At 42.6% G+C, this 27120-nt stretch overlaps 1 protein-coding gene across 2 annotated transcripts in view; it reads left to right on the top strand.

Annotated features, from left to right (window-relative positions):
* Window positions 1-27120, top strand: part of EPB41L4B (erythrocyte membrane protein band 4.1 like 4B) — an 839761-nt gene that overhangs the window by 430497 nt on the left and 382144 nt on the right. For both annotated transcript variants that reach the window (XM_082258285.1, XM_082258286.1), the window contains exon 15: window positions 2059-2126. In XM_082258285.1, coding sequence (XP_082114411.1) covers window positions 2059-2126 — 68 coding nt within the window. The remainder of the gene's footprint in view (window positions 1-2058; window positions 2127-27120) is intronic.

Here is a 27120-nt window from a genome sequence, read left to right as displayed (position 1 = left end):
TGGGGCTGAAAAAACTGCTGACAGCAACTCTGCTTCACTTATTAGGTCATCAGCTGTCATACTAATGGCAGCTACAGCTGAGGGCATGTGACCGCAAGAACTTTAGGATATACAAGTAGGGATGTGGACATTTTTTAAAAAAACGACTTGTGCAAGGGTCTAAATCGGGGTCCCAATCTACTTGTCCTGATAAAAAGAAAAAAAAAAAAACATTTGGAAAATATGAAGGGTTGATTTTTTTTTTTTTTTTTTTTTTTTTTTAGGCAAAGGGCAAAGGTGCTTTTCGGAATGTCTGGGGCTTTTAACCACTTTACCACCGGAGGATTTTGCTCTTACGTCTGGGCCACTTTTTGCGATTTGGCACTGTGCGACTTTAACTGACAATTGCGTGGTCATGCAACGCCGTACCCAAATGAAATTTACGTCCTTTTTTTCCCACAAACAGAGCTTTCTTTTGGTGGTATTTGATCACCTGTGTGATTTTTACTTTTTGCGCTATAAACAAAAAAGAGCGACAATTTTGAAAAAATAACAATATTTTTCACATTTTTTATATGAAATTCCCCTCCCAAAAAATGTAAAAATCAAAATTTTTAATCATTTTAGGCCATTTTGTTTTCTGCTACATATTTTTGGTAAAAAAAAAATCACAATAAGTTTTTGGTGTTTTTTTTTTTAACGAGTAATGGCGGCGATCTGCGATTTTTTTTTTTTGATCACCGCCGCTCCTCCCCTGGTCCGTCTCCCGCTGTGACTGAATACAACGTCGCCAGACGTTATCGAGCCACTTTGCCACAGTAGAGCTCTAGTGAGCAGCGGTAAAGTGGTTAAAAATGAAAGGGGCTTTATGATGACTTAAACTTTAACATTTTTTTATTTTTTGCTAAAAAAACTTTCTTAGACACCCCAAACATTATAGGCCTTAGAGAACAAATTGGTGGGTGTTGCAATTTTTTGGTAAAATATAAAAAATAATGTTACACCAAGTAAATAGATACCAAACATGTCACGCTTTAAAATTGTGCACGCCCATGAAAACAGCAACAAATAATGTCAATTTTACTTTCCATAGAAGAGTAACCACTTTAGATTTACACAGGAGGTTGGTGCAAGAATTACTGCCCATGACCTGATGCTGTGATACCTTACATGTGTGGGACGATTGTGGTTTGTGTGCATGCAGGACTTACAGGTGTTTTTTCTTCACCTTTGTGCAGGGAGACAAGGGTGCCTAAAAATTTTTTTTTTAGATTACACTGTTGCTTTAATTCCTTTTTTTTCTTTTTATTAATTTTATTGCTATCACAAGGAATGTAAACCTCCCTCGTGACAGCAATAGGCAGTGACAGGTACTCTTTATAGAGAGATCTGGGGTCAATAGGGCCACAGATCCCTCCTCTGCCCCTAAAAGCTTTTGATCACACCAAAATCAGTGTGGTAAAATGCTTTCCATTTTGTAAATATAGAGCCATCGAAATTGGAAGTGATGTTTGCTCATTACTTCCGGTTTTCTATATCTTAGTCACACAGCAAGGTTCCAGTCTTTGTCTGCCGCTATGACCAGACAGCAGAAGAAATGGGCTGGTTGTTCGGGTGTTCTGGCGGGGACATCCCTTCCCGATTCCTGTACGAGCGTTCCAGCAGGTAGTTAGCCGCTTGGATTGCTTTTACACGAGAGCAGACTGTTGGCTCTAAACCCTGATGCTTGACTGGCTAAATATAAAAGAAAAAAAATGCCTGGCTCCTGGAACTGTACATTCTGAGCATCGACCAATAGGCATTCAACATCCCTGTACAAGGTTTGTACTAGGTACTTGGTTTAATAAAACCAGGTTAATCTTAAAACATTTCAACCTTTAGTAAATCTGGCCCCTTATTTTAAGATTTACTGAGCCAGTGCATACTACAGCACCATATTACCATATTGATTTGATGTAAGCTCATTGTTTGAAAATAAGGCACAAGATAGTTTAAGATGGCATATGCATGTTCTGGAACAAAGGCTGTACTAACCTAAATAAACATTTCTCTGGATTAAAGATGTGATCTCTTTTGCAGCAACAATATCATCATAATATACAACCAAATCAGCAACATTGGCATCCTCACACATCTCCAAATATCAGGTTGGTGATCTCTTATATTAGCTTTAAATATATATATATATATATATATATATATATATATATATATATATATATATATATATATATATATATATATATATATATATATATATATATATATATATATATATATATAAATAGGGGAAAACATTTAACTTAAGTAGTAGAACATAACTTTTCTGTCTGATCTTTAAAGTTGTGTATCCATTTTCACTACTGCATAATAGAAACACATTTGTCTGCTAAAATGCTGGTTTCAAGTTGTAACATGCACAGTGTGAGGTTACCTAGGTCATATGACAGCAGTATTCTTAAATCATATTTGAATTTATTAGCTGAGGATCGTTCAGTGAAAGATTAATTGGGCTGTTATAGGTTATACAAACCTAGCACTGGTAGCAAAGAGTTTGAACCTCTATCAGAGTTTCTTGTTCCCCTTTGCTACTGAACTGATGTCAGGATTTTCCAGCAAATCACACAAGTGGGAAGAGGAATGGTTAGTTAGAAACTCTGTGCAGTTTTTTGGGGTTTCTTTGCCAGCTGCATAAACCTTGCTAAATTGGAGTGCTCTAGCTCTGACTCAGCCAGGCATATGCCTGGAACTTTGCAATTAAATCCCTGATTCTGCCCACCGCACACACAGTCCTTCTCCAACATTCTGGGAGAACTGCTAATAGTACTGCTGAAGGGCCCATCTAACCTAAAAAGCTGCACTTTATCCAAAATGTTTTTTTTCCATCTCATTTTAGATTCCATCCTGTATTTAAAATAACACTGAACACCTACTTGCCAGATTGTGTTTCACCTATTTATATTCTTAACACATTTCACCCCAGGCAAGGTCCCCTAAGCCTAAGCATTTCATGGGTGGGAATCCATTAGAGAGAGGGAGGGAGAATGGCCCAGCAAGGAGGCATTTAATATATCTTCAGTATAGAATGGAATAAAGTGTTTTTTTTTTTTCATTTAATACAGCAGTGCAGTTTGTCATGATTCTTTGATCACCTTTTGTTAAAGCACCTGGAATGTATTTAGCAGGGTTTAAAGGTTCAGTTTGTTCTAAAGTAGTTGTAAACCTCAGACATCAAATATGAACAAAGCATATCCCTCTATAGTGTGTACTTTTCCTGGCCGTAAGAGAAAAATGGTGACGGGAGGGAGCTCCATCTGGCTAACAGCCTCAGCTCTGTTTTTGTGAGCTGGGGGGAGGAGGTCTCATCCCTCATATTGGCTCTCAGAATTCTGTTCACTGAGCTCCATAGAGTATAATTTCAGCTCTCGGCCCCCTATATTTCTGAACTCTCAGACAAGCTGTATAAAGTCAGCACTTTGAACAGATGTAGAGAAGTGAATACTGCAGATAAACAATTACAACTTAAACAGGAGGATTTGTTTCACCTCTGTATATCACCTGAGGCCAGTCACTTCACTGAGTATATGTAAGGGTTTACACTTTAACTTTGCCACACAGAAAAGAGACACCACACCATGTCTATTACGATGAACATCTCTTAATAGATGAACATCTCTTGTTTTGACTCATTCAAAATGCACACCATTGCTCCTCATGCCCAGCCCTACATTTCTAACATCAGGGCTGGGGGCTGACAAGCCCCCTATGTGCAATGACTGTTTCTCTTTATGGAAACATTAGCGGTCAAAGCATAAAGTGGGTTCCCTTTATGAGGAAGAGACCAGGTATGTGAACTCTCCTCACAACCCATTTATTCATTATTTCTGGTCCTGTGCTACCTGGAGGATTAGGAGAGCCTGGTAATCATATACAGTAGAAGTGATCAGGCTGAAGATCACTTTTACGCTGTAGCCAGCAGCCTGCTAATGAAAAGTTCAGGAATTATAAAAAACAAATATACTAACCTAGGTAAATGCAGCATCAGTCCCTTGCTGCCTCGAAGACCGAGAACTGAGTGATCAAAGACCGCTGATCACTCAGTTCTTGGTCTGCAGTGAGTGGGCTTTCTGCTCTGCCCTTCCAGTGCTCACTGGAGCACCAGGATGTGGAGGGGATGGGAGCAGCTGGTTCAGTGTCCCAGTGGCTTCCTGAGAGGCTGAGCCAGATGCCAGTCCAGGCATCTTGGTGGATCCTGACATTAAAAGTGGGATTGATTCACAGCTTGGACAGGCTGAGTGATGTCAGCTGACAGTTGATTCTAGCCCACTGTCGGCTGAAAATGGATCACAGGAGTGCAGAACAAAGTGTACACCTGTGACCCACAGGAGAAGTACGACTAAAAGAGCTGTGAGCCTAAAACAACCCTCTCAATGTTATCACATGTGGTATATGTGACTGACCGCAAAATAGTTAGAAGAGGTATATTTTCAGCTCAGAACTTTCAAATCCAATATAACACATGTTTATGTACAAGTACTTTCATTGAGGTACTTATCTTAGTATGGGATGGTGAGAGAGTGTCCCTAAATCTACTCCTAGTTTAGCTGTCAACATTTTTTATCAATTGCTCTGTGTGCAGCACTGCAGATGAAAGATCAAATCGTGGAGTAAGCTGATAATTCCCTATAGACAGCACAGTATGTAATTATCCTTTATATATGATAAAAGCTTAGAACTATAGCAACTATTTTTTTTTTCTGAAGCTCATTTTGTGAAGTACTCCGCATATAGAGGTTGTGTCATGTTACATGCTTTCTTCATGTGTGGTCAGACTGTCATGTTCTTAATGTATATTAATTTTTACTTGTTTAACCATACTGCAATCTTGTAATGTTTCTCCCTAGGTGAACAGAACTAGAATTTCTTTTTATAGTTTGTGTTTGTAGGTTATTTAAAAAATGTGCATGAACTGTGTTGCAGTTAAATTGTTGTCAGGCAAGAACATGATTTGAAATTCATTAAAAGACTGCCTGCTGGCAAAAACTTTTTCCCCCCTTGGCAACATTCTGTAATTGTTTTAACAGTTGTAGGGACTCGCTATGTTTGCTTTACACGTCATTAAATGTGGCAAACTAAGCATTTACGCATATATTTTGTGTCTACAAAGCTGCACTAATGCTTTACTTTTTCCATGAGAGCTACTCAATGTCAATGGCTATTTTATCACCATTTACCTTGCGGATAAACATACAATTAGTTGACTGTCATTTTCATGCTTCTGCATACGTTATGTAAGGTGTTGCTAATCATTCATTCAAGCTTTATGTTTTTATTGTAAATAATTCATTTGTCACTAACTAATCACTGTGCAAATGGTACAGGCCATCTTCTCATGACGACAGGGTATTATGGAAAGCCGGCTCTGGAGATGGTAGAAATACAAGGTACATTCAGGATCAAAACCAGAAGAATTTGGGAGGCATTCAAAGCATTCTGTATCAAGACAAACTCATGACAACACTTTGACATCCATCTTTGACAACAACTCATAGACAACCATCACAGATATCCATTGCATTCATGAACTCACCTGTCTTACCTGTTAATCATCTGAATTCACATGTCGGTAAAAGCACAAGTGCCTGGCATTTAAAATATCAAGACTGATTTCCTGGACACCAAAATATCTCTCATGGTTTGTTGGCTGCCTGCACTATACAATTTGTGTAGTGATCAAAGCTACACAAAAAAAAGTAAACATTGTTCACAAGCAAAATGGATGGATGTATGAACAGTGGCATATTTTTTCAACTCCATACAAAGTGGGCATCCATTGACATTTTTAAGGTGATATGTATTATATTTTTAGGACTAAATTAAAGAGCTGTAAAAGGTTTACTACTTCTTAGATCTATGATATTGCGATTGCTCAGTTGTGATCTGTATCTGTTCCAAATGTTATTACTTAATCTGCGTTTAAACAGCTACATTGTTTTTATGGTTATTCATTGCTGCAAATCTAGCTTTAATTTAAAGTGCTCTTTCCCAGTGTCTGTTTTTTGTTTCAAGAAGTGCATGACGTAAGGTGATATGGCGTATTCAAAATGGGCAATACATGGTGCAGCTACCAGGAACAACTTATCAAGGTGCACTGTACTAACAAATCATTTAAACAATAATTTTGCACTTCTTGCTGTGGGTGGTTTGCATTTGCTTCACATTGTTTCCGCTATGCTATATTTTGATAAGGTTGCTAAATATAGACTCCCAGTTGGTACCTTGATAGATTTTTTTTAAAACCAATGGGACTATATATAACACACTATCATCCCATGTTTTAATTTGGAGGAAAGCTTCAATTAGGCTGCATTAATTCACTGACACAGAAAAGAGGAACCAGCATTTGTAGGAATCAGCAATGGTAGCCTCCACACTTTCCCTCTAGTGTTTTGTGTTAAAAGCAATTATTGGAGCTTTTTACATTGCTTGTTTGTGTCTTCTTTTTTAAGGTTAAGAATCTATTGAGAACCAGTTATGTTGTAACTGGGGCAGACTATTTTCCCCCCCAGATACAAAAAAAAAAACTTTAATAATGGATATAAATTGCAAGTGGAAACCTCCTTTTGTGCTAATTGAAAATGGATGATTTAACATTTAGCAAGCTCAGGCTTGACAAGAGCATCGTAAACCTATCCACGATAATACCATTAGTGTTTTTGTTTTTTTTTTCTTCACTTTTAAAATCAACTACATATTTTTTACTTGATTTACATAGAATCAGTTGGATTTCCATACATTTCCATGCATTCATTTTAGATTACGTTTTTCACATTATTAAATCGCCTATGGTCACACATTAAATATTTAGCACAAATAAAAAAAGGATTCAGTAAATTAGAATATTTAATTGTCAGTAATGGGTCTATTATTGATCATGGTCAGGTAGATTCAGTCGGAAAATCAAGTGTGTTAATGTGTCACAAAGGCATGAAAAGATATTGGACACTGATATCCAATGAGGAATTTAAAGCACTTGGCTTCTCTCTTTTTTTTTTTTTTTTTTTTATAATTCTGCAAATAGGCTTCATGAAAGTGATCTAAAAATCCCGTGCTGCTGGAATAACCAGAATTTTGCATATGGTGCCTTAAAATGTACTTTTCTATTATTTCCTGCAGCATCCTATTGAGGTTTTTTACGCCTTCAATATTTGATAACATATTGTAAATGTATGCGATTTATGATGTACTTAAACCAAAAACTTAGTAACTGGACAATTTTGTAAATATTGGTTAGTTTCTCTTCTGCCTGTATAATAAGCCCTCCACTCTCCTCCTTTAGGAGAAAAAAAATAGAAAGTACATTACTGTTGTAACTACTGAATATTTACATGAAGTTTGCACCTTATTGCACTGGTCTACTTTTATTATCTTCATCTAAATATATAAATTTATTAACATCCTGTGTTTTTTAATATGAGCTTCATATCATCAACAATTCTTCATTGTTCAGACCTACAGTGTTGTCAAGCAGAGATGAAAAGTAAAAATGTTAATTCGATGTGAATAAAGAGCTAATAATGTTGCAGGAGGAACCTTGTTAACAATGCTTGCTATAAGCGTTTTAATTTTTAACCAGTCTTTTATAGTTTAGGAGCTAGGAAACCATTGGTAACTTGAATTTGTAAATGAGAAAGTCTGTAGCAATGAAGTGATTGCTTTTCTTTGGAAAATAAGGAATGACTCATCAGAGGAAAAAGTGCCCAGTGCCCTTCTTGATATGGTAATTTAGGTATTTACATTTTTACAAGCTATCACTGACCTCCTAAGCTGCTTGTGCTGTGAAATAATTCTCAAATAGTCTCAAAAAATCACTACAAAGACTCTAAATTCAGGTTCCTGTTGGCTTCCAACAGCTTAGAAAAACCTGCTGTATGTTTACAGTAGAGGGCTAGTGGACTGCCAAAACTCTGTTGCAGTACAAAGTAATAGGAAAATATGTGAGACTTCGTGTTTGTTGTGAACTTTCAGCTCTTTTGGCCCGACTGCTCCTATGGATCACAGGAGTGCAGTTCGTGCTGTACTCTTTAACTCGTTTTCAGCTGACAACAGACTAAAGCCCACTGTTCACTGACATCACTCAGCCGGTCCAGACTCTGGATAAATTCTGACTTAATAGTCAAGATCCACCCAGATGCCTGGACCAGCAGCTGGCTCAGCCTCTCGGGGAGCTGCTTGGAGACTGAGCCAGCCCCTCCCACCCCCTCCACAGCCCAGCGTTCCAATAAGCGCTGGAGGGGCAGAGCAAATTGTTGATGACTAACAGCCACCGGCTCTCTGCTCAGACTGAGCCAAGTGATCAGTGGTCTTTGATCACTAAGTTCTCAGTCATAGAAACGGCAGGGACTGATGCAGCTGGGATGCACCTAGGTGAATAAATTTCTCTCCTTAAACTGTGTTATAAGGTCTCAGGTGTGAATGGGCAGCAGGTGTGGTAAATTTGGTGTTATCGCTCTCTCTCTCTTACTGCTGACTGGAAGTTCAACATGGCACCTCATGGCAAATAACTCTCTGAGGATCTGAAAAAAAAAATTGTTGCTCTACATAAAGATAGCCTAGGCTATATGAAGATTGCCAAGACCCTGAAACTGAGCTGCAGCATGATGGCAAGACTATACAGCGGTTCAACAGGACAGGTTCCACTCAGAACAGGCCTCGCCATGGTCGACCAAAGGAGTTGAGTGCACATGCTCAGCATCACATCCAGAGGTTGTCTTTGGGAAATGGACGTATGAGTGCTGCCGGCATTGCTGCAGAGGTTGATGGGGTGGGGTTGACCCTGTCAGTGACCATACGCCTTACACTGCATCAAATTGGTCTGCATGGCTGTCAAATAGTTTCCTGGAGACAAGCAGACTAAGGACATGGTTCAGATGGTGTCAGGCATGTGTGGCGGCAACCAGGTGAGGAGTACAAAGACAGGTTTGTCTTGCCTACAGTCAGGCATGGTGGTGGGAGTGTCATGGTCTGGGGCTGCATGAGTGCTGCCGGCACTGGGGAGCTACAGGTCACTGAGGGAACCATGAATGCCAGCATGTACTGTGACATACTGAGCAGAGCATGATCGCCTACCTTCAGAGACTGGGCCGCAGGGCAGTATTCCAACATAACGATCCAAACACACCTTCAAGATGACCACTGCCTTGCTAAAGAAGCTGAGGGTAATGGTGATGGACTAGCCAAGCATGTCTCCAGACCTAAACCCTATTTAGTATCTGAGGGGCATCCTCAAAACGAAAGGTGGAAGAGAGCAAGGTCTCTAATATCCACCAGCTCCGTGATGTCGTCATAAAGGTGTGGAAGAGGACTCCAGTGTCAACCTGTGAAGCTCTGGTGAACTCCATGCCCAATAAGGTTAAGGCAGTGCTGGAAAATGATGGCCACACAAAATATTGACACTTTGGGCCCAATTTAGACATTTTCACTTAGGGGTGTACTCACTTTTGTTGCCAGCGGTGTAGACATTAATGGCTGTGTGTTGAGTTATTGAGGGGACAGCAAATTTACACTGTTATACAAGCTGTACACTCACTACTTTACATTGTAGAAAATTGTCATTTCTTCAGTGTTGTCACATGAAAAGATATAATAAAATATTTACAAAAATGTGACGGGTATACTCACTCTTGTGAGATACAGTGTGTGTGTGTGTGTATATATATATATACATATGCACAGTGCTCAGCATAAATGAATATACCGCTTTTGAAAAGTATGATTTTTAATCAATATCTCAACGAACACAAGAACAACTTCCAACATTTTGACAAAACAAAGTTTTATAGAACATTTGTTTAGATCATTACATAAAAGTATGGTTAATAATATAACTTGGATTACAAAATTTTCAGTTTTACTCAAATTGATGCAAAAATGAATGCACACCACAACAAAAAACTAATACATCTAGTATTTTGTATGACCTTCATGATTTGTCAGGACAGCACCAAGTATTCTTCAAGAACAACCTCTTTTAGAGCCTGGATGCTGGATGGGAGAGTGATGCTGAACTTGTCCCTTCAGAATTCCCCATAGGTGTTCAATTGGGTTCAGATCAGGAGACATACATGGCCACTGAATCACTTTCACCCTTTTCTTCAGAAATGCAACAGTGGCCGTAGATGTGTGTTTTGGATCATTGTCATGTTGGAAAAGTGCACGACGACCAAGGGCACAGAGTGATGGTAGCATCTATTGAGAGCGGTACATCTGTGAATTCATAATGCCAGCAGGACTCATGCAGCCCCACAGAAGGATACTGCCACCACCATGTTTCCCTGTAGGCACCATGCATTTTTCTTTGTACTCCTCACCTTTGAGACGCCATACAGTTTTGAAGCCACCAGTTCCAAAAACATTTATCCTGTTCTCATCACTTCAGAGCACAGAGTCCCAGTAGTCTTCCTTTTTCAGCATGGGAACTGGCAAATTCTAGGTGGTGTTTTTTGTGAATGAGCTGTAGGAGAGGCTTTCTTCGTGGACGGCACTCATGCATACCATTTCTCTGCAGTGTCACGGGAAACAATCACGCTTTCTACTTTAGCTAACTGCAGTGAATTGCATGGCTATTTTCTTCAACTCTTGTCATCAGAAGATGCGTCTATCTAGGTGTTAACTTCCGTGGACAGCCTGGGCTTCTCTGTGAGATGGAGAAAATGGATTGGTTGGAGAAGCATGGACTTTGAAGGCACTGAGTAATTAAAATAACAATTTTATTAAATCACAACTAAAATTACATCAAAATGTGAACATTGCGCCTCAAAAAAGGCATTTTTAGTGAATGTAACCAATGTAGATGATTAACAATATGCAGTGTACAAATAAAAAAGCAAAAATATTGATAATATCAGTAGTTATTGAATACATCACATCAAGAAGATATCATAAAGGGTGACAGGTGTGTGAGGCTGCCGTCCAACGAGATCGATCAATGTTGTATTGGATATACATAGAATTCATAGAGCCAATTTGCTCAACATGTTTCGCTTAAATAGCTTCATCTGGAGCTAGTAGTAAAATGCTCTGTATGATTAAAAAACGGCATTAGCTAACAGAAAAGTGTAAACATATGCAGATAGCCAGCATTTTGTAACATCAGGAAATCGCATACTCAAGAAGGAGGGGTTACACACACATTGCTATTCAAACCGAGTAATAAAATGAATTGCCATAGGTGATAGCCAAAACCTGAAGTAGAGGCGGGGTGCGCCGAGTAGCCAGGGAGGCCCGACAAGGTCATATGTGGGGGTCCACGCAATACATTCTTATATCACAGGGTATATTCTAGGGTAACAATGTATAGGGATAGTATAGTAAACTATACCGGGGGGAAAAAGAGAAAGGGAGAGAAACAAGCAACAAAAAAAGGAGAAAACAAGGCAGCAGGTGCCCCACATACCTGTATATCAGTATAGTAATGTAAACAGGCGTAAAGCCAGAGTGTGATGCTAACGAGGAGGGTGAAGTAAAAATGGCCAGGAGCGAGTCAGAGGCAATAGGCAACAATATGGAGCTTTATCCGTATAGGAATATGCATCTAAGATATGTTGAATACACAACCAGTCAATCTGTGTTGGAAGGTATAGATGGACAATGATGTAATTAGTAAAAAATCAAGAAAATAGTAAGGAAAAGAGACCCCAGGTGTGACCAGAACATGCATATTAGTTTAATCGGTACAAAAAGTAAACCAGCAAGAACACCCTAGAGAGTCATGAAGGTGTGATGGAGCCCACTGCCAGTTATTTAGCTCGCTGAAAGCAGCTAAAATTATATGCATAACATCAAGTCTGCCACAAGGGTTAAAGATAGAAAGCAGGAGATGCATATGAGAATCTAAACTGCTTAACAAACTCACCAAGCCAGTATGTAATTTTATATAGAAGATGAATAAGACAGGGCTGTCTGTCCAGGTAGATAAAAACAGTAAGTAGATAATCATAAGGGATTAGAGATATGGGGTAGTATAGCAAAAAACTGGACATGCCAAAAATGGGGCCTATCAAAGTAGTAAATCCTATAAGAGAGATATATGTGTGCATAACATACCGCTGCGCCAGCTCCTACATGAATCTTCACCCTCCCCGGATGGGGATACACCGCTATAGCAAGGGCCTGTAACCATGCCCTATTTAAGGCGTGGAACCCGGGCAGTTCGTCATTGACATGATGTCACCGCCCCGGCCGTTCCACCGGGCATACACAAACCCCAGACCGTGCAGGCGCAAGGGCGCCAAGAGCGCGGCCGGGGGATAACAGCACGGATGGATCAAGGCTGGGAACATAGGGCAGGAAGTGCCCAGAATGTCCCTCCAAATGCCACAGGAAGTTCCGTCCAAAAGGGGGCAGAAGGCTTATCTGGCCGCACACAGACCAGGGAAGGGGCCTAACCCAGACTCAACGAACACCGCCCCCCAGAGGTCAAGGCTGGCAATAAGCAGAATGAACCAGTAATAACGGAGCATTGATAGCTAAGAACAAAGGATATAATGAAAAGAGTATAAGAAGTCTCTGTGAGATGGTCGCAGTCCCATCATTGTTAATTTTTTGTATCCCTTTTGCTACAGTATTCCGAATAAGTAAAGCTTTGCTGATCTTCTTGTAACCTTCACCTTTCTTGTGTAAAGAAATTTTCTTTCTCAGACCTTGTGACATTTCTCTTCTATGTGGTGCCATTGCTGACCGCATGAAATGGGAAGGGGTTTTCTTTAAGTAATGCCCTTTTATAAGCAGCTGTCTGCTGGACACTTGTTTAATGAATAATTAGACTCATCTGTAGTTAAACTCTTGTTAATTAGGATTTTGTTGTCTAAACTTTAGCTACGCTCCTAAGACTTTCATTGGGATGTATTCATTTTTGCAACATGGTTTTGAATGAATTTGTTAGGAAAAATACTTTTGTGTGTGCAAATGAACACATCTTGGTAGCAATCAAAGGCCCACATTTGTGGCATTATTTTGTAGTATAGTGCCCCATAGAAAATGTTGATTCTGAAAGGAAAGTAAAGGGTTTCTGACAAATATGTTGGGGTTCACTCATTTATGCGGAGTCCTGTTTATATAAAATCTTTTTCTCATAATCAACTTTAAAAGGTAATGCTACATTTTGTTAACCTCCCTGCCGGTATGATTTGTCTGGAATTTTGTACCAAAAGCGGTACAATTTTTTGCATGGAAATTTGGTGTTATGTATTATAGGCCTACAATTCTTAGTAATTACTGACTTAAACCTGACCAAACAAGACTCTAGTAGACATCCCAGATGTGATAAAGTTTGAAACACAAAATAATGAATTATAATCTAATAAATAATATAATTTTATTAAATAATGTAATAAATAATGAAATTTGTCAAACAAAGAAAATTCAATAAAAATCCTGAGTGTGATAAATTTTGAAACCTGGAACTGCACAAAGTCCGACGTCCCAATCGGGACAATGGAACCTGGTTTATTTTCTGACTTTCTTACCATTGCCATCTCTCTTTGAGCAGCAAACTATGCACATCCTGGTAGGTGCTGCCTTTTTTGCGGTTGGCTGGATATAGTCCGCAGAGTGACGACCGGTCAGGCGTTCTCGGTTGACAACGTCAACAGCGCGATGTCCTGGTCTATTTACAACTACTGATGGAGCCTGGTGCTTGACAAAAATCCGCTCAGCCACCTTCCAGAAAAACTCAGAATGAACAAGAGGCTTGTCACTCTTTGCTCTGTGCAGGATATATGCATTCCAAAGGCATTGTTCCAGAAGATGTCTGAATATTTTCTTATAATATTTTTTTTGCTGTTTGCACATAGCCGGATAAAATGTCATTGCCTGATCGGCTCTGTCGAAACCTCCCATGGTTTTGTTATAGTCGATCACGACTTGCGGCTTTAGCACATCTTTCCCACTTTGTGTGGACCATGGCAGTGGAGGTATTGTGCACAGTGCTCATGAGACACATGTCCTTTTTATCTCTCCATCGCATTGCCATCATCTTACCCTTCTGCCCGGCAACCATTTCTCCAGTTTTTAGTTTTTTTTTGGCAAACATAGATGGCATGTCTTGTCGGTTAGGCCTAATGGTACCATATGCGTCAGTTTTGTTTTGTAGCAAAACCTCATATAGTTCCGGGGACGTGTAGAAATTGTCCGTGGTCACACAATATCCCTGGTTCAGCAATGACTCCAGAAGTGTAAGGACAGATAATGTGGCCATCCCATAGCTGCTGTACCTGGGGTTGAACTTTGTGCTTTTACCGGTGTAAATTACCGAATTCCAGATGTACCCAGTGGATGACTCGCAGAGCATACAGGATTTGATACCAAACCGCGCTCTTTTGGATGCAATGTACTGTATCCAGCTTAGGCGACCCTTGGAGGCCATCAAACTTTCATCCACGCTGATGTCCCTTTCTGGCACGTAGGTCCGCTGGAAATTGGCCGCAATAATTTGCCATACCTCCCAGATTTATTTTTTTCGTTTGGGCGCAGGATGCGTGGCCTAATCAAACTCGTCATTGTTTGTGAAGTGGAAATACTTCATAATCAGGGAAAAGCGGTGTTCAGACATCACGGTGCCAAAAAACGGAGTGGCCAGTAACTTGTTGGTGGTCCAGTACCATTTCTGGAATGGTTTCCCCACCAACCCCTGAAGAATGAGTCCCAGAAACTGCCAGATGTCCTCTTTCGTCACCGGTTCCCACTTTCTGCTTCTGGAAAACCTGGCATGCAGTGTAGCTGATTGCTGCTCTTGGTAGCGATTCGTCTCCATGACAATTTTTTCAATTACCTCCTCAGTGAGGAATAATTGCAGGTATGCCAGTGGGTTGTCACGCTCGACATCTACCTTCATCCTAGGTGATCCAGTGAACGGGAATCTTGGGGGCGCTACCTGGTCCGCATCGCAGTCAATAGCGCACCAAATGCGCACATCGCTGAGGTCAGGTGCAGGATCAGCGCCGTTGTCACTTGCCAGATCAGTGTTAGTGTCAGACGAAAAATCACCCCACGACTCGCTATTGCTCAGTTCTGCGAGCACCTCCGTGTCGCTGCCGCTGTCATTCAACTGGTTTAAAAGCGCTTCAGTAAAGTGGTGCTTTTTTGACGCCATGTTATATTTTTTTGGCCACAAATGACAGTATAATGGCAGGCAAGGGGCACTGTACTGTAACAAATGTCAGATCTGAGGTAATACAGTGTAATCCTCTCAGATTACAATGTGTCACCTCTTTTATTTATTTTTACACTTTTGAATTTCCCGCCCAGTTCCGCTCCCGTGCGCCGCCTCTGCTCGCAGGGAACGGAACCAGGAAGTCAGACGCTGGTCAGCCGGCGATCAGAGCGAAGGATATCGCTGGATTGCCGGGACAAGGTAAGTGGGCTTTGCTGGCAGCTAAGGGGGCTCCGCTGGCACTCTGCAATGCTACCCCGAGCGTGACTCGGGGTTACCGCTCCTGACAGTAAAAGTTAACCCTGAGTCACGCTCGGGAAATACCGCCAAGGAGGTTAAGAAAAACACAATCTTCTTAGGGTAATAAATATACAAGAATTTTAACAAATTCTGTTGCAGATTTCTACCGGTTTCTGCTCTGAACAAAAGCAATTGGTTCCATTATGTGCTTTGGATCCTGATTCGGAATGGTAGCAACTAATTTATTTTAATCAGTGGGTACACTTTCTATGTTCTGAAGAGAAACATTTGCAGTCTCTACATCCTTTTAGAAGTGATTAACCCTTAAGGGGTATCCCACCAAAAATTGCATTGCAGATGAGGTCTACAACCTGCCTTTTATGTTGGTGCAGAGCTTTTCACCCAAGCAAGAAATAACCTTTCTGGGGGTGTTCTGTACACCCACTTGTGTGCAGAATGCTTCCAGGTTGCCATATCGAATTTTATTTTTGCAAAAAAATTACTGCTCTGCAGTATGAAAAGGAAAGATAATTTTAACACCTTGGGGCTGGTGCCTCCAGGTCCTTTAAGGGGTTTAGGATGCCAGGGGGCAGGGTTTATAATCATCTTACCGCCATGATTGGATGTCGCATGATCAGAAATCTCCCGATCACAAGCAGTAATTGGGAGCTTTCCGTTAGCTGCTGGTAACTGTGCCGGGGGGCGTGTGCTTTAGACACAGCTGTATTTGCAATATTGCACGTAAATATGCTGCCACTTTGCGCCAAGGCCCACCCGCCAAGAGGCTGCATATTTGCGTGCGGCCAGTGCCAAGAGGTTAAATAACCATAAATTATAATTATTGCATATGGTATAATGATTTTAATTGCTATATTTTTATAGTTCTGTTCAAGCTGCTATCAGTTTTCTTCAATTGCTTTAAAAATTATAGATAAGTAGAAAAGTAGACCTCTGTGCAGGAAGACATTTGCAACAAATGATAATACTTTATCAATGCAGCAGATTTAAAAATAATCTTTCGAGTAACATAATACATATTATCGGGCAGGTAAAAGTACAAATACACAACAGGTTAATGAAGAAATGCAGGATAAATGTTGTTCTCTAATTATGTTCTTTCTGAGCTTTGATAAATCCAAACAGTAGGAATTTAACCTTGTGTTCAATACTGACTGGATAAAAAGAAAAAGCTTTCTGCCAACAGAAGTTCCACTGTCCCTTCGTTTTGAAAATGGTTAAGTAGTCTATGTATATATGGATATATTATGTACATACAGCATAAACATTTATGTGAATCTTCATTGTATGTGCTAGGTACAAATAAAATGAAGGTATTCAAAACCAGATAGTATGTTATTCATTGTGTGTGTTTGTGAGTTTAGTCATCATATTTATCTTTTCCCTGTATCCTCACTCGTAAGTGTACTGGATTAGATGCCAGTCATGGATCCAGAAGCATGCCTTTTTTTTTTTTTTTTATATATATACGTCACTTAGCCAATTTATCCCACCTTCGCTTAGCAATTTACTGATATTTATGGTAGTTGTTGACTACTTTGTTGTGGCAATGAAATGATGATTGTAGGTGGCTATAGTACTTTCCTTTCATATTTTCATGAAAAAGAAATGACTGATTTTCATTACATTCTCTTCCAAGGTCCATTGCAACAACAATACTTTTTCAGTTCAGTTTTTACTTTTACTCACTTTACACACTAAAATACACCCGTCCCCCACACCATATATTTTTTGAAAGCATAGAGCCTGTAGCAATAAAAGATTGCTTTACTATTTTTTTATTTTTTTTTAATGTCCCGTGATAAATGCGTAAAAGCACCCACTGGCTTCCTTAACTACAAGTGACTCATGCTCTCAGTGGGCAGTCTATCAGAATGAAAAACTAAAAAAAAAAAACGTTTAAAAGTTGTGCAGTTCCCCCCCCCCCCCCCAATCCATACCATGTCCTTCGAGTCTGGTATAGATTTTGGGGGGGACCTCACACCAAAAATTATACCAGATCTTTATCTGAGCATATAGCCCAGCAGGCCAGTGAAGAGGGGGTACAAGAGTGCCCCCTCTCACCTAAACCATACCAGGCCACATGCTCCCATCATATTGGGGGGTATCCCCTTGCCAAGCACTTTGTTCTCATGTTGATGTGCCAACCCCTCCCCCCATGTGTTTGAGTAAAGGGGCACATAGTACCCCAATTCATACATCCACAAAAATAGAAATGCCCCAAAATGGACTAAACGCACTTTTACCCCTTTCCTGGCTAGATTAATTTTCATCTTTCAGTGCTCTCACTTTGAATGTCAGTTACTCAGTCATGCTACACTGTACCAAAACAAAATGTATCATTGGCTACATAAAGGCCCAACATCCAAGCAGCTCCTTCAGGCATTCTAAGAGCATAAATTAACTCCAAAGACATGCTCCTGTCTAAATTGGCCCTGGTATGTGTATGTATAAATGTCAGGGACCTTATGCTCCTTGAGGTAGGGACTGATGTGAATGTACAATTTATATGTAAAGTGCTGCGAAAATTGACAGCGCTATATAAGTGCCTGAAATAAAATAATAAATTACACATCTAATTTCCTGACTACCTATCACACTTTTAAAGGCCCTGGAGCACCAGGACAATTGAATTACTTGCAAAATGACCCCATTTTGGAAAGCAAACACCCCAACATATATATTCTATTCTACAGGCATTTTGAGCATTTAATGTAATTTTTTCCACGAGTGTTTGAAAAACGTGAAGAAAAAATTAAAACACATTTTCTCTTTCATTCATCGACGGACACAGCGCTCCATAAACATAACTAGTGGGTTATATTGCCTCCTCCAGGAGAAGGACTAGGCAGAACAAAAAACACCTGGCGAGGTCCTCAGCTGGTATATAACCCCTCTCTTCTCTAGGTAATCAGTTTTAATCTGTTTAGTCAGGAGTAAGGACCTAGGCTCCCGGCTGGAATCTCTGGTCCTAGCAATTTTCCTCCTTTCTTACATCTTTTTTGTTTTCTCTCGGGAGATTTACAATCAACTGCCAAGCTTTGTCGACGGGCTGGATAATCTAGATCCAGTGGTTCCCCCCAGCGCAGCCAGCGAGTGCGTGCAGACCGCAGCTACGCGTTAGGTCGGCCATGATAGAGCTTTGCCTGCGAGTTAAATGTCTCGCAGGGTCGCATACGACCGGGCTTGGGTCTGGGTCACAGCTCCCCTACTTCGGTGGTGAGGGTTTCTGTCTGGGGCATAACCTGCATCTTGGAAGGGTAAGTACAGTCCCCCCTCTCCTCTTTTGGTGGTTGTTCTTTGAGGTAGACAGGGGTAATCTCCAGGGACGGTCGGATCTGCCTACAGGTTCCTTTCTCCCATCCTTAAATCCCTCACTGAGCTGGGCTTCCTCCACTCCCATTCCCCCCTGTCTGGACCTAGAGTCTGGTGGGGGGTCCCAGGGCAGAGAATGCAGCAGAGACCCCTGGGGTCTCCCCTGCTATCCCCACTCTGTAAGGGTCCTGGGATAGTGTGTGTCCCGAAAGTGGGGAAAAGAAACCCAAAGGAGTTCCTCCACTATAGAACTCCTTTGGGTTTCTTTTCCCCACTTTCATTTCGGCTACATTTTGTCTTCTGGAGTTTGAAGGGCTAGGTGCCACCATTAATATGCGAGTCAGTTTCCCAATTTTGCTGGCAGTGATATTACCCAGCATTCTGATCCTGGGGTGCCTTATTTCCCTCCTTTATGTACATAGTGTGTGTCCTGCCCTTGTAGTCTGGAGGGGTCCCAGTGTAGGAGACCCCTAGGTGCATGCCCTGCTTTTTGCAGTGTGGGTATAGGGCAGGGGGGTCCCAGTGCAGAGAGCAGTGCAGAGTGCACAGCAGAGTCTCCCCTAAACATGTGTCCTACCTTCAGGGGGGGTCCCCTCGCAGAGGGTGCAGCGTTGCAGAGGGTGCAGGAAAGATCCTGGCAGCATGCTTCAGTGTTTGTAGCTGATGGTGGCCATTTTCCCTTAGTCTGGCTGGTCTCCGGTTGGCAGCCATGTTTGTGTAGTTAGATGTCATGGGGGCCATTTTTCCTTAGTCTGGGAGATGCTGGGGATAACTGAAGCCTCGTGGGGATGCCAAAGCTCCTCCTCTTCCCCCTTAGTTTCCTCTTCCTGTGCCTGGGACATATAAACAGGGATAGCATCCGTTATGATGCTGGGTTCAAATTCTCGGTGCTCCTCCGGTCGGTAGGGTGAGTCTTTGGTTATTTATCTCTCTCTGCTAATAGGTACCCTGAGCCTTGAGGGGATCCTTTTAGTGGTGCCAAAATATAGTTATTGTACTGCAAGGTCTTCCTTTCCTTATGGAGCCTCAGGGTCGCATCTCCTCCACTTGACCCCCTCATGGAGGTGGCAGGTCCCTCGGAAACCCCTGTGTCAGGGAATCCCTGTGAGAAGTCTGGGGCGTGGCCATGCACAGGCTATTCCCAGAAGAATGACTAGTGAGCGTGGCGCCAGACGGGCTATTTAAAGGAAGTTCAATCCTGTTTCCTTTGTTGACTGATCTTCAGCTGTGACCTGATGATACCTGTATGCTTCCCTGTTGCTGACCTGGCTTGTTCTGAACTTGGACTTGGATTCTGCTTCTGCTTCTCTGCTAAACCTGACCCGGCTACGTCACTGACTTTGGCTCTGCTTACGATTTGGTACCCTGCTGCACCGCCTTTCTTTCTGGCTTTCCTACTACTCTGACTCTGTCTCAAACCTTATCTCTCAGAGCTACCCGAGTGCTTGCCTGCTTATCTGCTGCACCTGATTCATACATCATTGCATGTTCCAGTTTCCGGGATCCGGACAAGCAGCCTATCCTGATCCATCAACAACCACAGGCACTCGTGTCCCTCCTGGCCCTTGACACCCTCTGTCTCACCTTCAGTGGGGTCTGAGCAGGAGATATAAGAGAGGCCGACCTCGTCAACTCAGACTCCTCCCAGGTACGTGACACCCTGCTTCCCATGGTTACACTGACGGCAGTCCTGCAGTCCCGGGTGGAAGTGGCGTGTAGGCAAAGGCCCAGAATGGAAGCACCCCCTGCTCAGTCTGTCTCATCTGATTATGAGCCGGATGCCGCCGTGGAGGTGGCCCGTCCAGGGGGACTTAATATCTCACCCCCTGTTCCATCTGATAGTGAGGATAATTCCTCCATGGTCGCAGCAGCGAATGAAAAGTCGCTGATAGACGCACCTATTACTGCAGTGCTTGAGACTTTAACCACTTGCCGACCGCCGCAAGTACATATACTGCGGCGGTCAGCCCCTCCTGGGCAAAGTGACGTACCGGTACATCACTCGCCTGCGAGCCAATAGGGGGCACGCTCCCGCTCGTTCACAGGGATCCCCGCGCGAGTGACCGGCGGCTCCGATGTCCGCCGGCCACCTGCAATCTCCCGCTGGAGAGGGAGAAAGGCAGGCGGCTGATGTAAACAAAGCCGTCTGTCATTCTCCCTGGTGTAACTGCAGAGATCATACGATCCTGCTATGTAGGATCGTATGTCTCTGTGGTTACATCAAAAGCCACGCCCCTTGACAGTAGCACGCCCCTAGAGACACACTTAACCCCTTCCCTGTCAGTGTCATTTTTACAGTAACCGTGCATATGTATAGCACTGATTACTGTAGTAATGTCACTGGTACCCCCAAAAATGTTAGTCAGGGGTCCGATCTGTCCGCCGCAATGTCGCAGTCCCGCAAAAAAAACGCAAATCGCCGCCATTACTAGTTTAAAAAAAATGACAATCCTTCCCTTAGTAAACGCAAAAACCTTTGCGCAAACCAATCAAAATACGCTTATTGCTATTTTTGTTTTTTTTTGTTTTTTACCAAAAATATGTAGCAGAAAACAAATTCTCCTAAAATGTTTAACAATTTAGATTTTTACATTTTTTGGGGGGGAATTTCATATAAAAAAAATTGAAAAATATTGTTATTTTTTCAAAATTGACACTCTTTTTTTGTTTATAGCGCAAAAAATAAAAATCGCACAGGTGATCAAATACCACCAAAAGAAAGCCTTTTTTGTGGGAAAAAAAGACGTCAATTTTATTTGGGTACAGCGTCGCACGACCGCGCAATTGTCCGTTAAATTGACGCAGTGCCGAATCGCAAAATAAGCCCTGGTCTTTGAGCAGCCAAATCCTCCGGGGCTTAAGTGGTTAAAGATGGAATATGCGGCTGATGTAGCCACAGACGTGGCTGTGTCGTTTGGTACGCATAAGTCGCATCATACTCCAAAGATGATTCCTTATGTGCCTTATTTTGACAGGTTTTCCTGAAAGGAATGGGAACAACCAAAATTACCCTTTTGTGGTCCCCAAACGTTTTGCTGTACGTTACCCTTTTGAGGAGTCACTTTTAAAAAGTGAACTAGTCCACCAGTGGTGGACCCTCCTGTTTCCAGGTTGAATAAAGCAACTATGATCCCAGTAGAGGAACCCCCGACCTTTTAGGACTTGACTGACAAGAAAGCAGGAGCTGCGGCACGCAGCATGTTTACTATGGTTGGTTCGGCATTGCGGACAGTCTTTGCCTCAGCCCCTAACTGAATGGGCCAAGCTTTTGCGCCAGGGGTCTGGGGGGTTGAGCAGGTCCCTGCTGCTTATGTTGATTTAGCGGACCAGTTGGTCCATGGACTGCAGTTTATTTGTAATGCAACTTTGGATAGGACTCCTGTGCAGTACAAACTTTGTTTCAGCGGTGGTGATTAGGCGCATGCTGTGGCTTAAGAATTGGTCTGCAGACCAAGAAAGCTCTCGATCTGCCCTTTCAAGGCAATCGCTTGTTTGGGGCTATCTTGGATGACCTCATTAACCTCCTTGGCGGTCTGATTATGTCCAGATTTCTGTGCTAAAAGCGGTACATTGTTTTGCATAGAAATCTGTTTTACATTTTAAAACTTGCCTTCCCCTGCAATCTCCGCCGTCCTTCCGCTGTCCTCCCGCTGTGTGCTCGTCCGATGCCAGCACCTGTCTTCCGGTTCTCTTCACTGCGAGCTTGCGACGCAGGCGGGTGGAACAGGCAGCAAATTCAAAAGCTTAAATACACTAAATGACATGATACAAAGCTGTGATCCGAACAGATTACACTGTATCATGCCATTTCACCACAGGATTGCACCTGGTGACTTTTCAAGTGCCCTGCCTGCGCTTTTCCAGTGCTTTGTGCCTGGAAAATAGAGACCAACCATGGCATCCAAAAAGAATTCTTTTTGCGCAAATGCGCTTTTAGACGAACTGGAAAACAGCAATAGCGAAACTGAGTTACTTGAAGAACTGAGCGATAGCGACTCGTGGGAAAATTCATCATTGGGAACGGAAAGTGATGACAGCGACAATTCTGATGTCTCTTTCTGGCACATAGCTCCGTTGGAAATTCTGAAGAATCATTTGATACTAGACATTAAGCCCGTTAAATTAACGGGCGCTAGATATATTTGGTCAAACATTTGTAAAAACAGACTTGTTCCAGTAAGGCGTTCTTTGCTACTTAAGTCAGTTTGCTTATAAATGTCCCTTTAATAGCGTGTCTATGTTCTGCGTTTTTTTTTTTTTACAGTAATGCACTTACAGTGGTAGATTTCAATCAGGCAATGTCCCTTTACCAGCGTTTCTACAGTCGCAGATTTGCTTTGCTGAGTGTGACAGGTTTTTTTCCTCTGTTTTAAATGATCCTTTTCCTGACAGCAACAGCTTTTTTCCTTTAAAAATTAATCATGGCTTTATTCGCTTTTTTCACCACAATAATTAGTCAAAGGGTTTGCCAAGTATAAGTTTCCTCATGCAATTCCAAGTATAAGTTTCCTCATACAATGTCCTTTTAATATCTTTAAGTCTCAGCCCCCTTGTCCGACCTGTCACGCACTGTGCACTGCGTCCCTGTTGCTCTAGCAATCCAATCTAGTGTCCCCATCGAAGTGCTCCCTTACATCAATGTCCCCATCGAAGTGCTCCCTTACATCAGTGTCCCCATCAGAGTGCCTCCTTACATCAGTGTCCCCATCGGAGTGCCTCCTTACATCAGTGTCCCCATCGGAGTGCCTCCTTACATCAGTGTCCCCATCGGAGTGCCTCCTTACATCAGTGTCCCTTTATGTGTCCGGTCAGAGTTCCCCTGTATGAGCCCCGGTTAAAGTGCCCCTGGTCAGAGTCCCCCTTTAATAATGCGGCCCGAGTCCCCCTTTAATAATGCGGCCCGAGTCCCCCTTTAATAATGCGGCCCGAGTCCCCCTTTAATAATGCGACCCGAGTACCCCTTTAATAATGCGGCCCGAGTCCCCCTCAATAATGCCGTCAGAGTTCCCCTTTAACCACTTAAGCCCCGGAAGATTTTACCCCCATTCCGACCAGGGGGTATTTTGCGATTCGGCACTGCGTGACTTTAACGGACAATTGCGCGGTCGTGCGACGCTGTACCTAAACGAATTTGGCGTCCTTTTTTTCCCACAAACAGAGCTTTCTTTTGGTGGTATTTGATCACCTGTGCGATTTTTTGATCACGCGCTATAAACAAAAAAAGAGCGTCAATTTTGCAAAAATAGCAATATTTTTCACATTTTTTTATATGAAATTCCCCAAAAAAAAATGTAAAAATCAAATTTTTTTTACTTTTTCGGCCAATTTGTTTTATACTACCTATGTTTGGTAAAAAAAATCGCAAAAAGCGTATTTTGATTGGTTTGCGCAAAAGTTATCGCGTTTACTAACAAAGGGAAAGATTTCTGTCATTTTTGTTGTTTTTTTTTTAACGTGTAATGGCGGAGATCTGCGATTTTTTTTGCGGTACTGCGACATTGGGGCGGACAGATCGGACCCTTGACTGACATTTTTGACACTTTTGGGGTTACCAGTGACATTTCTACAGTAATCAGTGCTATATATATGCACTGTTACTGTAAAAATACACTGGTAGTGAAGGGGTTAACTTTATTTGGGAGGGAGGGGCTGTGTGTATCCCTAGGGGCGTGCTTTCTACTGTGATTGGCTGGGGCTTGAGCTGTATGGACACTGATCAACGGATCTACATACTAGATCCGAGTGATCAGTATCCTAACAGCAAGGAGAATGACAGGCAGCTTGTTTACACAAGCTGCCTGACATTCTCCCTCTCCCCCGCCGATCGCCGAGTGACCGGCGGACATCGGGTCCGCCGGTCACACGCGCGGGGGGGTCCGTGACCACGCGGGAGCGGGAGCGCGCCTCCGGGGGCGTGCGCTCGCTCCCTAGACCCTCACAAGCTAGTGACGTAGCCCTACGTCACTTTGCCTGTGAGGGGCTGACTGCCGACGTAGATCGGCGTTAGGCAGTCGGCAAGTGGTTAATGTGCCCCGATAAGAGCTGTGTTTGTGTTCTCTAATCAGACAATATTCCCATATATATATATATATATATATATATATATATATATATATATATAATATTATATACACAGTACAAAATGTCAGCTTCACAGAGTAATGAAACGCCTCCTACTCTCTCTTGCTCTCTACTTATCTGCTATGTAACCCAAATAGTGTACACAGAGCCTATGTGTGCTGCTGAGCAGATATCTACTGTCTGATTGGTAGGTGAGAGTGGTTTATGCAAATTACCCACAGAACTGCAGAGCTGATCACATGCTGAAGTGCAATGCTGTATTTATTCGTTTCTAATATATATATATATATATATTGTGCAGAATGAAATGCACAGTCTTTAATATATATGTCCATTATGAAGTACATTGAATACAACATTTAAATGGCTTTTATTGTTCATGACAGAATTCATCACCGTTATGTGAAAAGGCAGTTGTTATGGGCTGGCAGCAGTGACTGCTGGCTATTCACTCAGATGTGGCTTTGGGTTGCCACCCACAGTTTGGGAAGTCCTGCCCTAACAGACTGAAGTAGGGTGGGGCGAAGCCTCTGCGCTCCCAATGGCTGTCCGTGGGGCACATGCACAGTAGCGCAATAACAGGTACACTGGACGCAGAGACACTTGGATTTTATTATTATAGATACTTCCCAAATTCCACAAGCTATGTGCCAGAAAAAGACATCAGAATCATCGCTATCATCACTTTCCGTACCTGATGACGAATTTTTCCAAGAATCGCTATCGCTCAGTTCTTCAAGTAACTCCGTTTCGCTGTCGCTGTTTTCCAGTTCGTCTAAAAGCGCTTTTGCCCAAAGAAAACACTTTTTGGATGCCATGGTCGTTCAATATTTTCCAGGCACAAAGCACTGGAAAAGCACTGGCGGGGCACCGGAAAAGTCACCAGGTGCAATCCTGTGCTGAAATGGCATGATACAGTGTAATCCGTTAGGATCACAGCTTTGTATCATGTCATTTCGTGTTTTTACACTTTTGAATTTGCCGCCGGTTCCACCCCCCTGCGTCGCAACCGGCCATGCACAGAGCGGGGAGAGACTGTAAGGAGGATAGAGAGGACAGTGGGGGAGCGCAGGGAAGGTGAGTAACCTTGCGGTGTAATCCAGAGTGTGGCTCGGGGTTACCGCTTTTGGTACTGAAAGTTAACCCAGAGCCACACTCGGGAAATCCGCCAGGGAGGTTAAGGGTATCACAGGAGGGAGGAGCACCTTCCTGCCACAGTCAAGGAAAGGGAAGGAGCCTCACCACAGACAGGAGGCCCCCTGCTCAGCCCATAGAAAATTATTTTGTGCTTCTGGGACAGAGAATACGGGAAATAAATCTTCCCCAGAAGGTTCCAAGCAACCTTAGTCTGGTAAGCCTAGAGCTAGCTTCCCCGGAACAGCAGACAAGACTCCTTCGGCATGAAGGTCTGCCTTCACCCATTATTGGTGTGGGGGGACAACTTCGCTGGTTTACCGCCCCATGGACTTCTTTGGTGAGCGTCAAGGAGATCCGCAAAATTTTTTGGGGGGGGGTTATTGAGAAAGGGGGACAAAGCTTGTCCTTTTCAGGTATTTTTTAGGTACGGAGTCTCCATGTGCGGATTTAATTCCTGCAAAGGTTAAGGTGATGTCTGAACTACCTAGGTCTGATTCTATTTCTGATCAGGGTTGTCTTTACTCTGCACAAACTTCAGGGACCACAAGCTGTGATTCACTGGCTGCTGTCACACAGATAGTTCTCTCTCCCATTTTTCATACAGGTTCTGAGTCTGGTGGTATCCACCTTCAAGACTTTTCTGTTTGCACAGTCTTACATGTAGTTCCTTTTAGCAGGTTTGGCTCCACAGGAGATACCGAAGTTCATGACGAGGTCACGGGGTTCTCAGACAGACGCCGCAGGCGTCCAAGGGCCACGATAAGGCCAGTATCATCCTTGGCTAAGACTTCTTCTGCAGTTCCTGCAAAGAATCAAGAGCGAGGATCTTCCAATCCTCCTGGTGGCTGTAAACATCCCTTGGGGGCTTCCTCTCAGGGAAGACCAGCTTTCCCAAAGGCTGATCTACCATCCTGCTTCACAGTTGCTGGTTTTAATGATGGCTTAGCTATTGAATGCCAGGTACTGAGGGTTAGAGGTCTGTCTGGATCAGTGATCCCTACTATGGTGAAGGCGGGGGAGCCATCTTCCAGCAAGATATTCTATTGTACGTGAAAAGCGTACATTTCTTGGTGTGAGTCGATTGGCGCTCATCCTCGATCCTTTTCTGTGGCTCGGATCTTAACCTTTCTTCAACAGGG

The sequence above is a fragment of the Pelophylax lessonae genome (assembly GCF_965119305.1).
Source record: "Pelophylax lessonae genome assembly, chromosome: 5".
Lineage (NCBI taxonomy): Eukaryota > Metazoa > Chordata > Amphibia > Anura > Ranidae > Pelophylax > Pelophylax lessonae.
The sequence above is the reverse complement of the archived record's forward strand: the minus strand, read 5'-3'. Positions and strand labels throughout refer to the sequence as shown.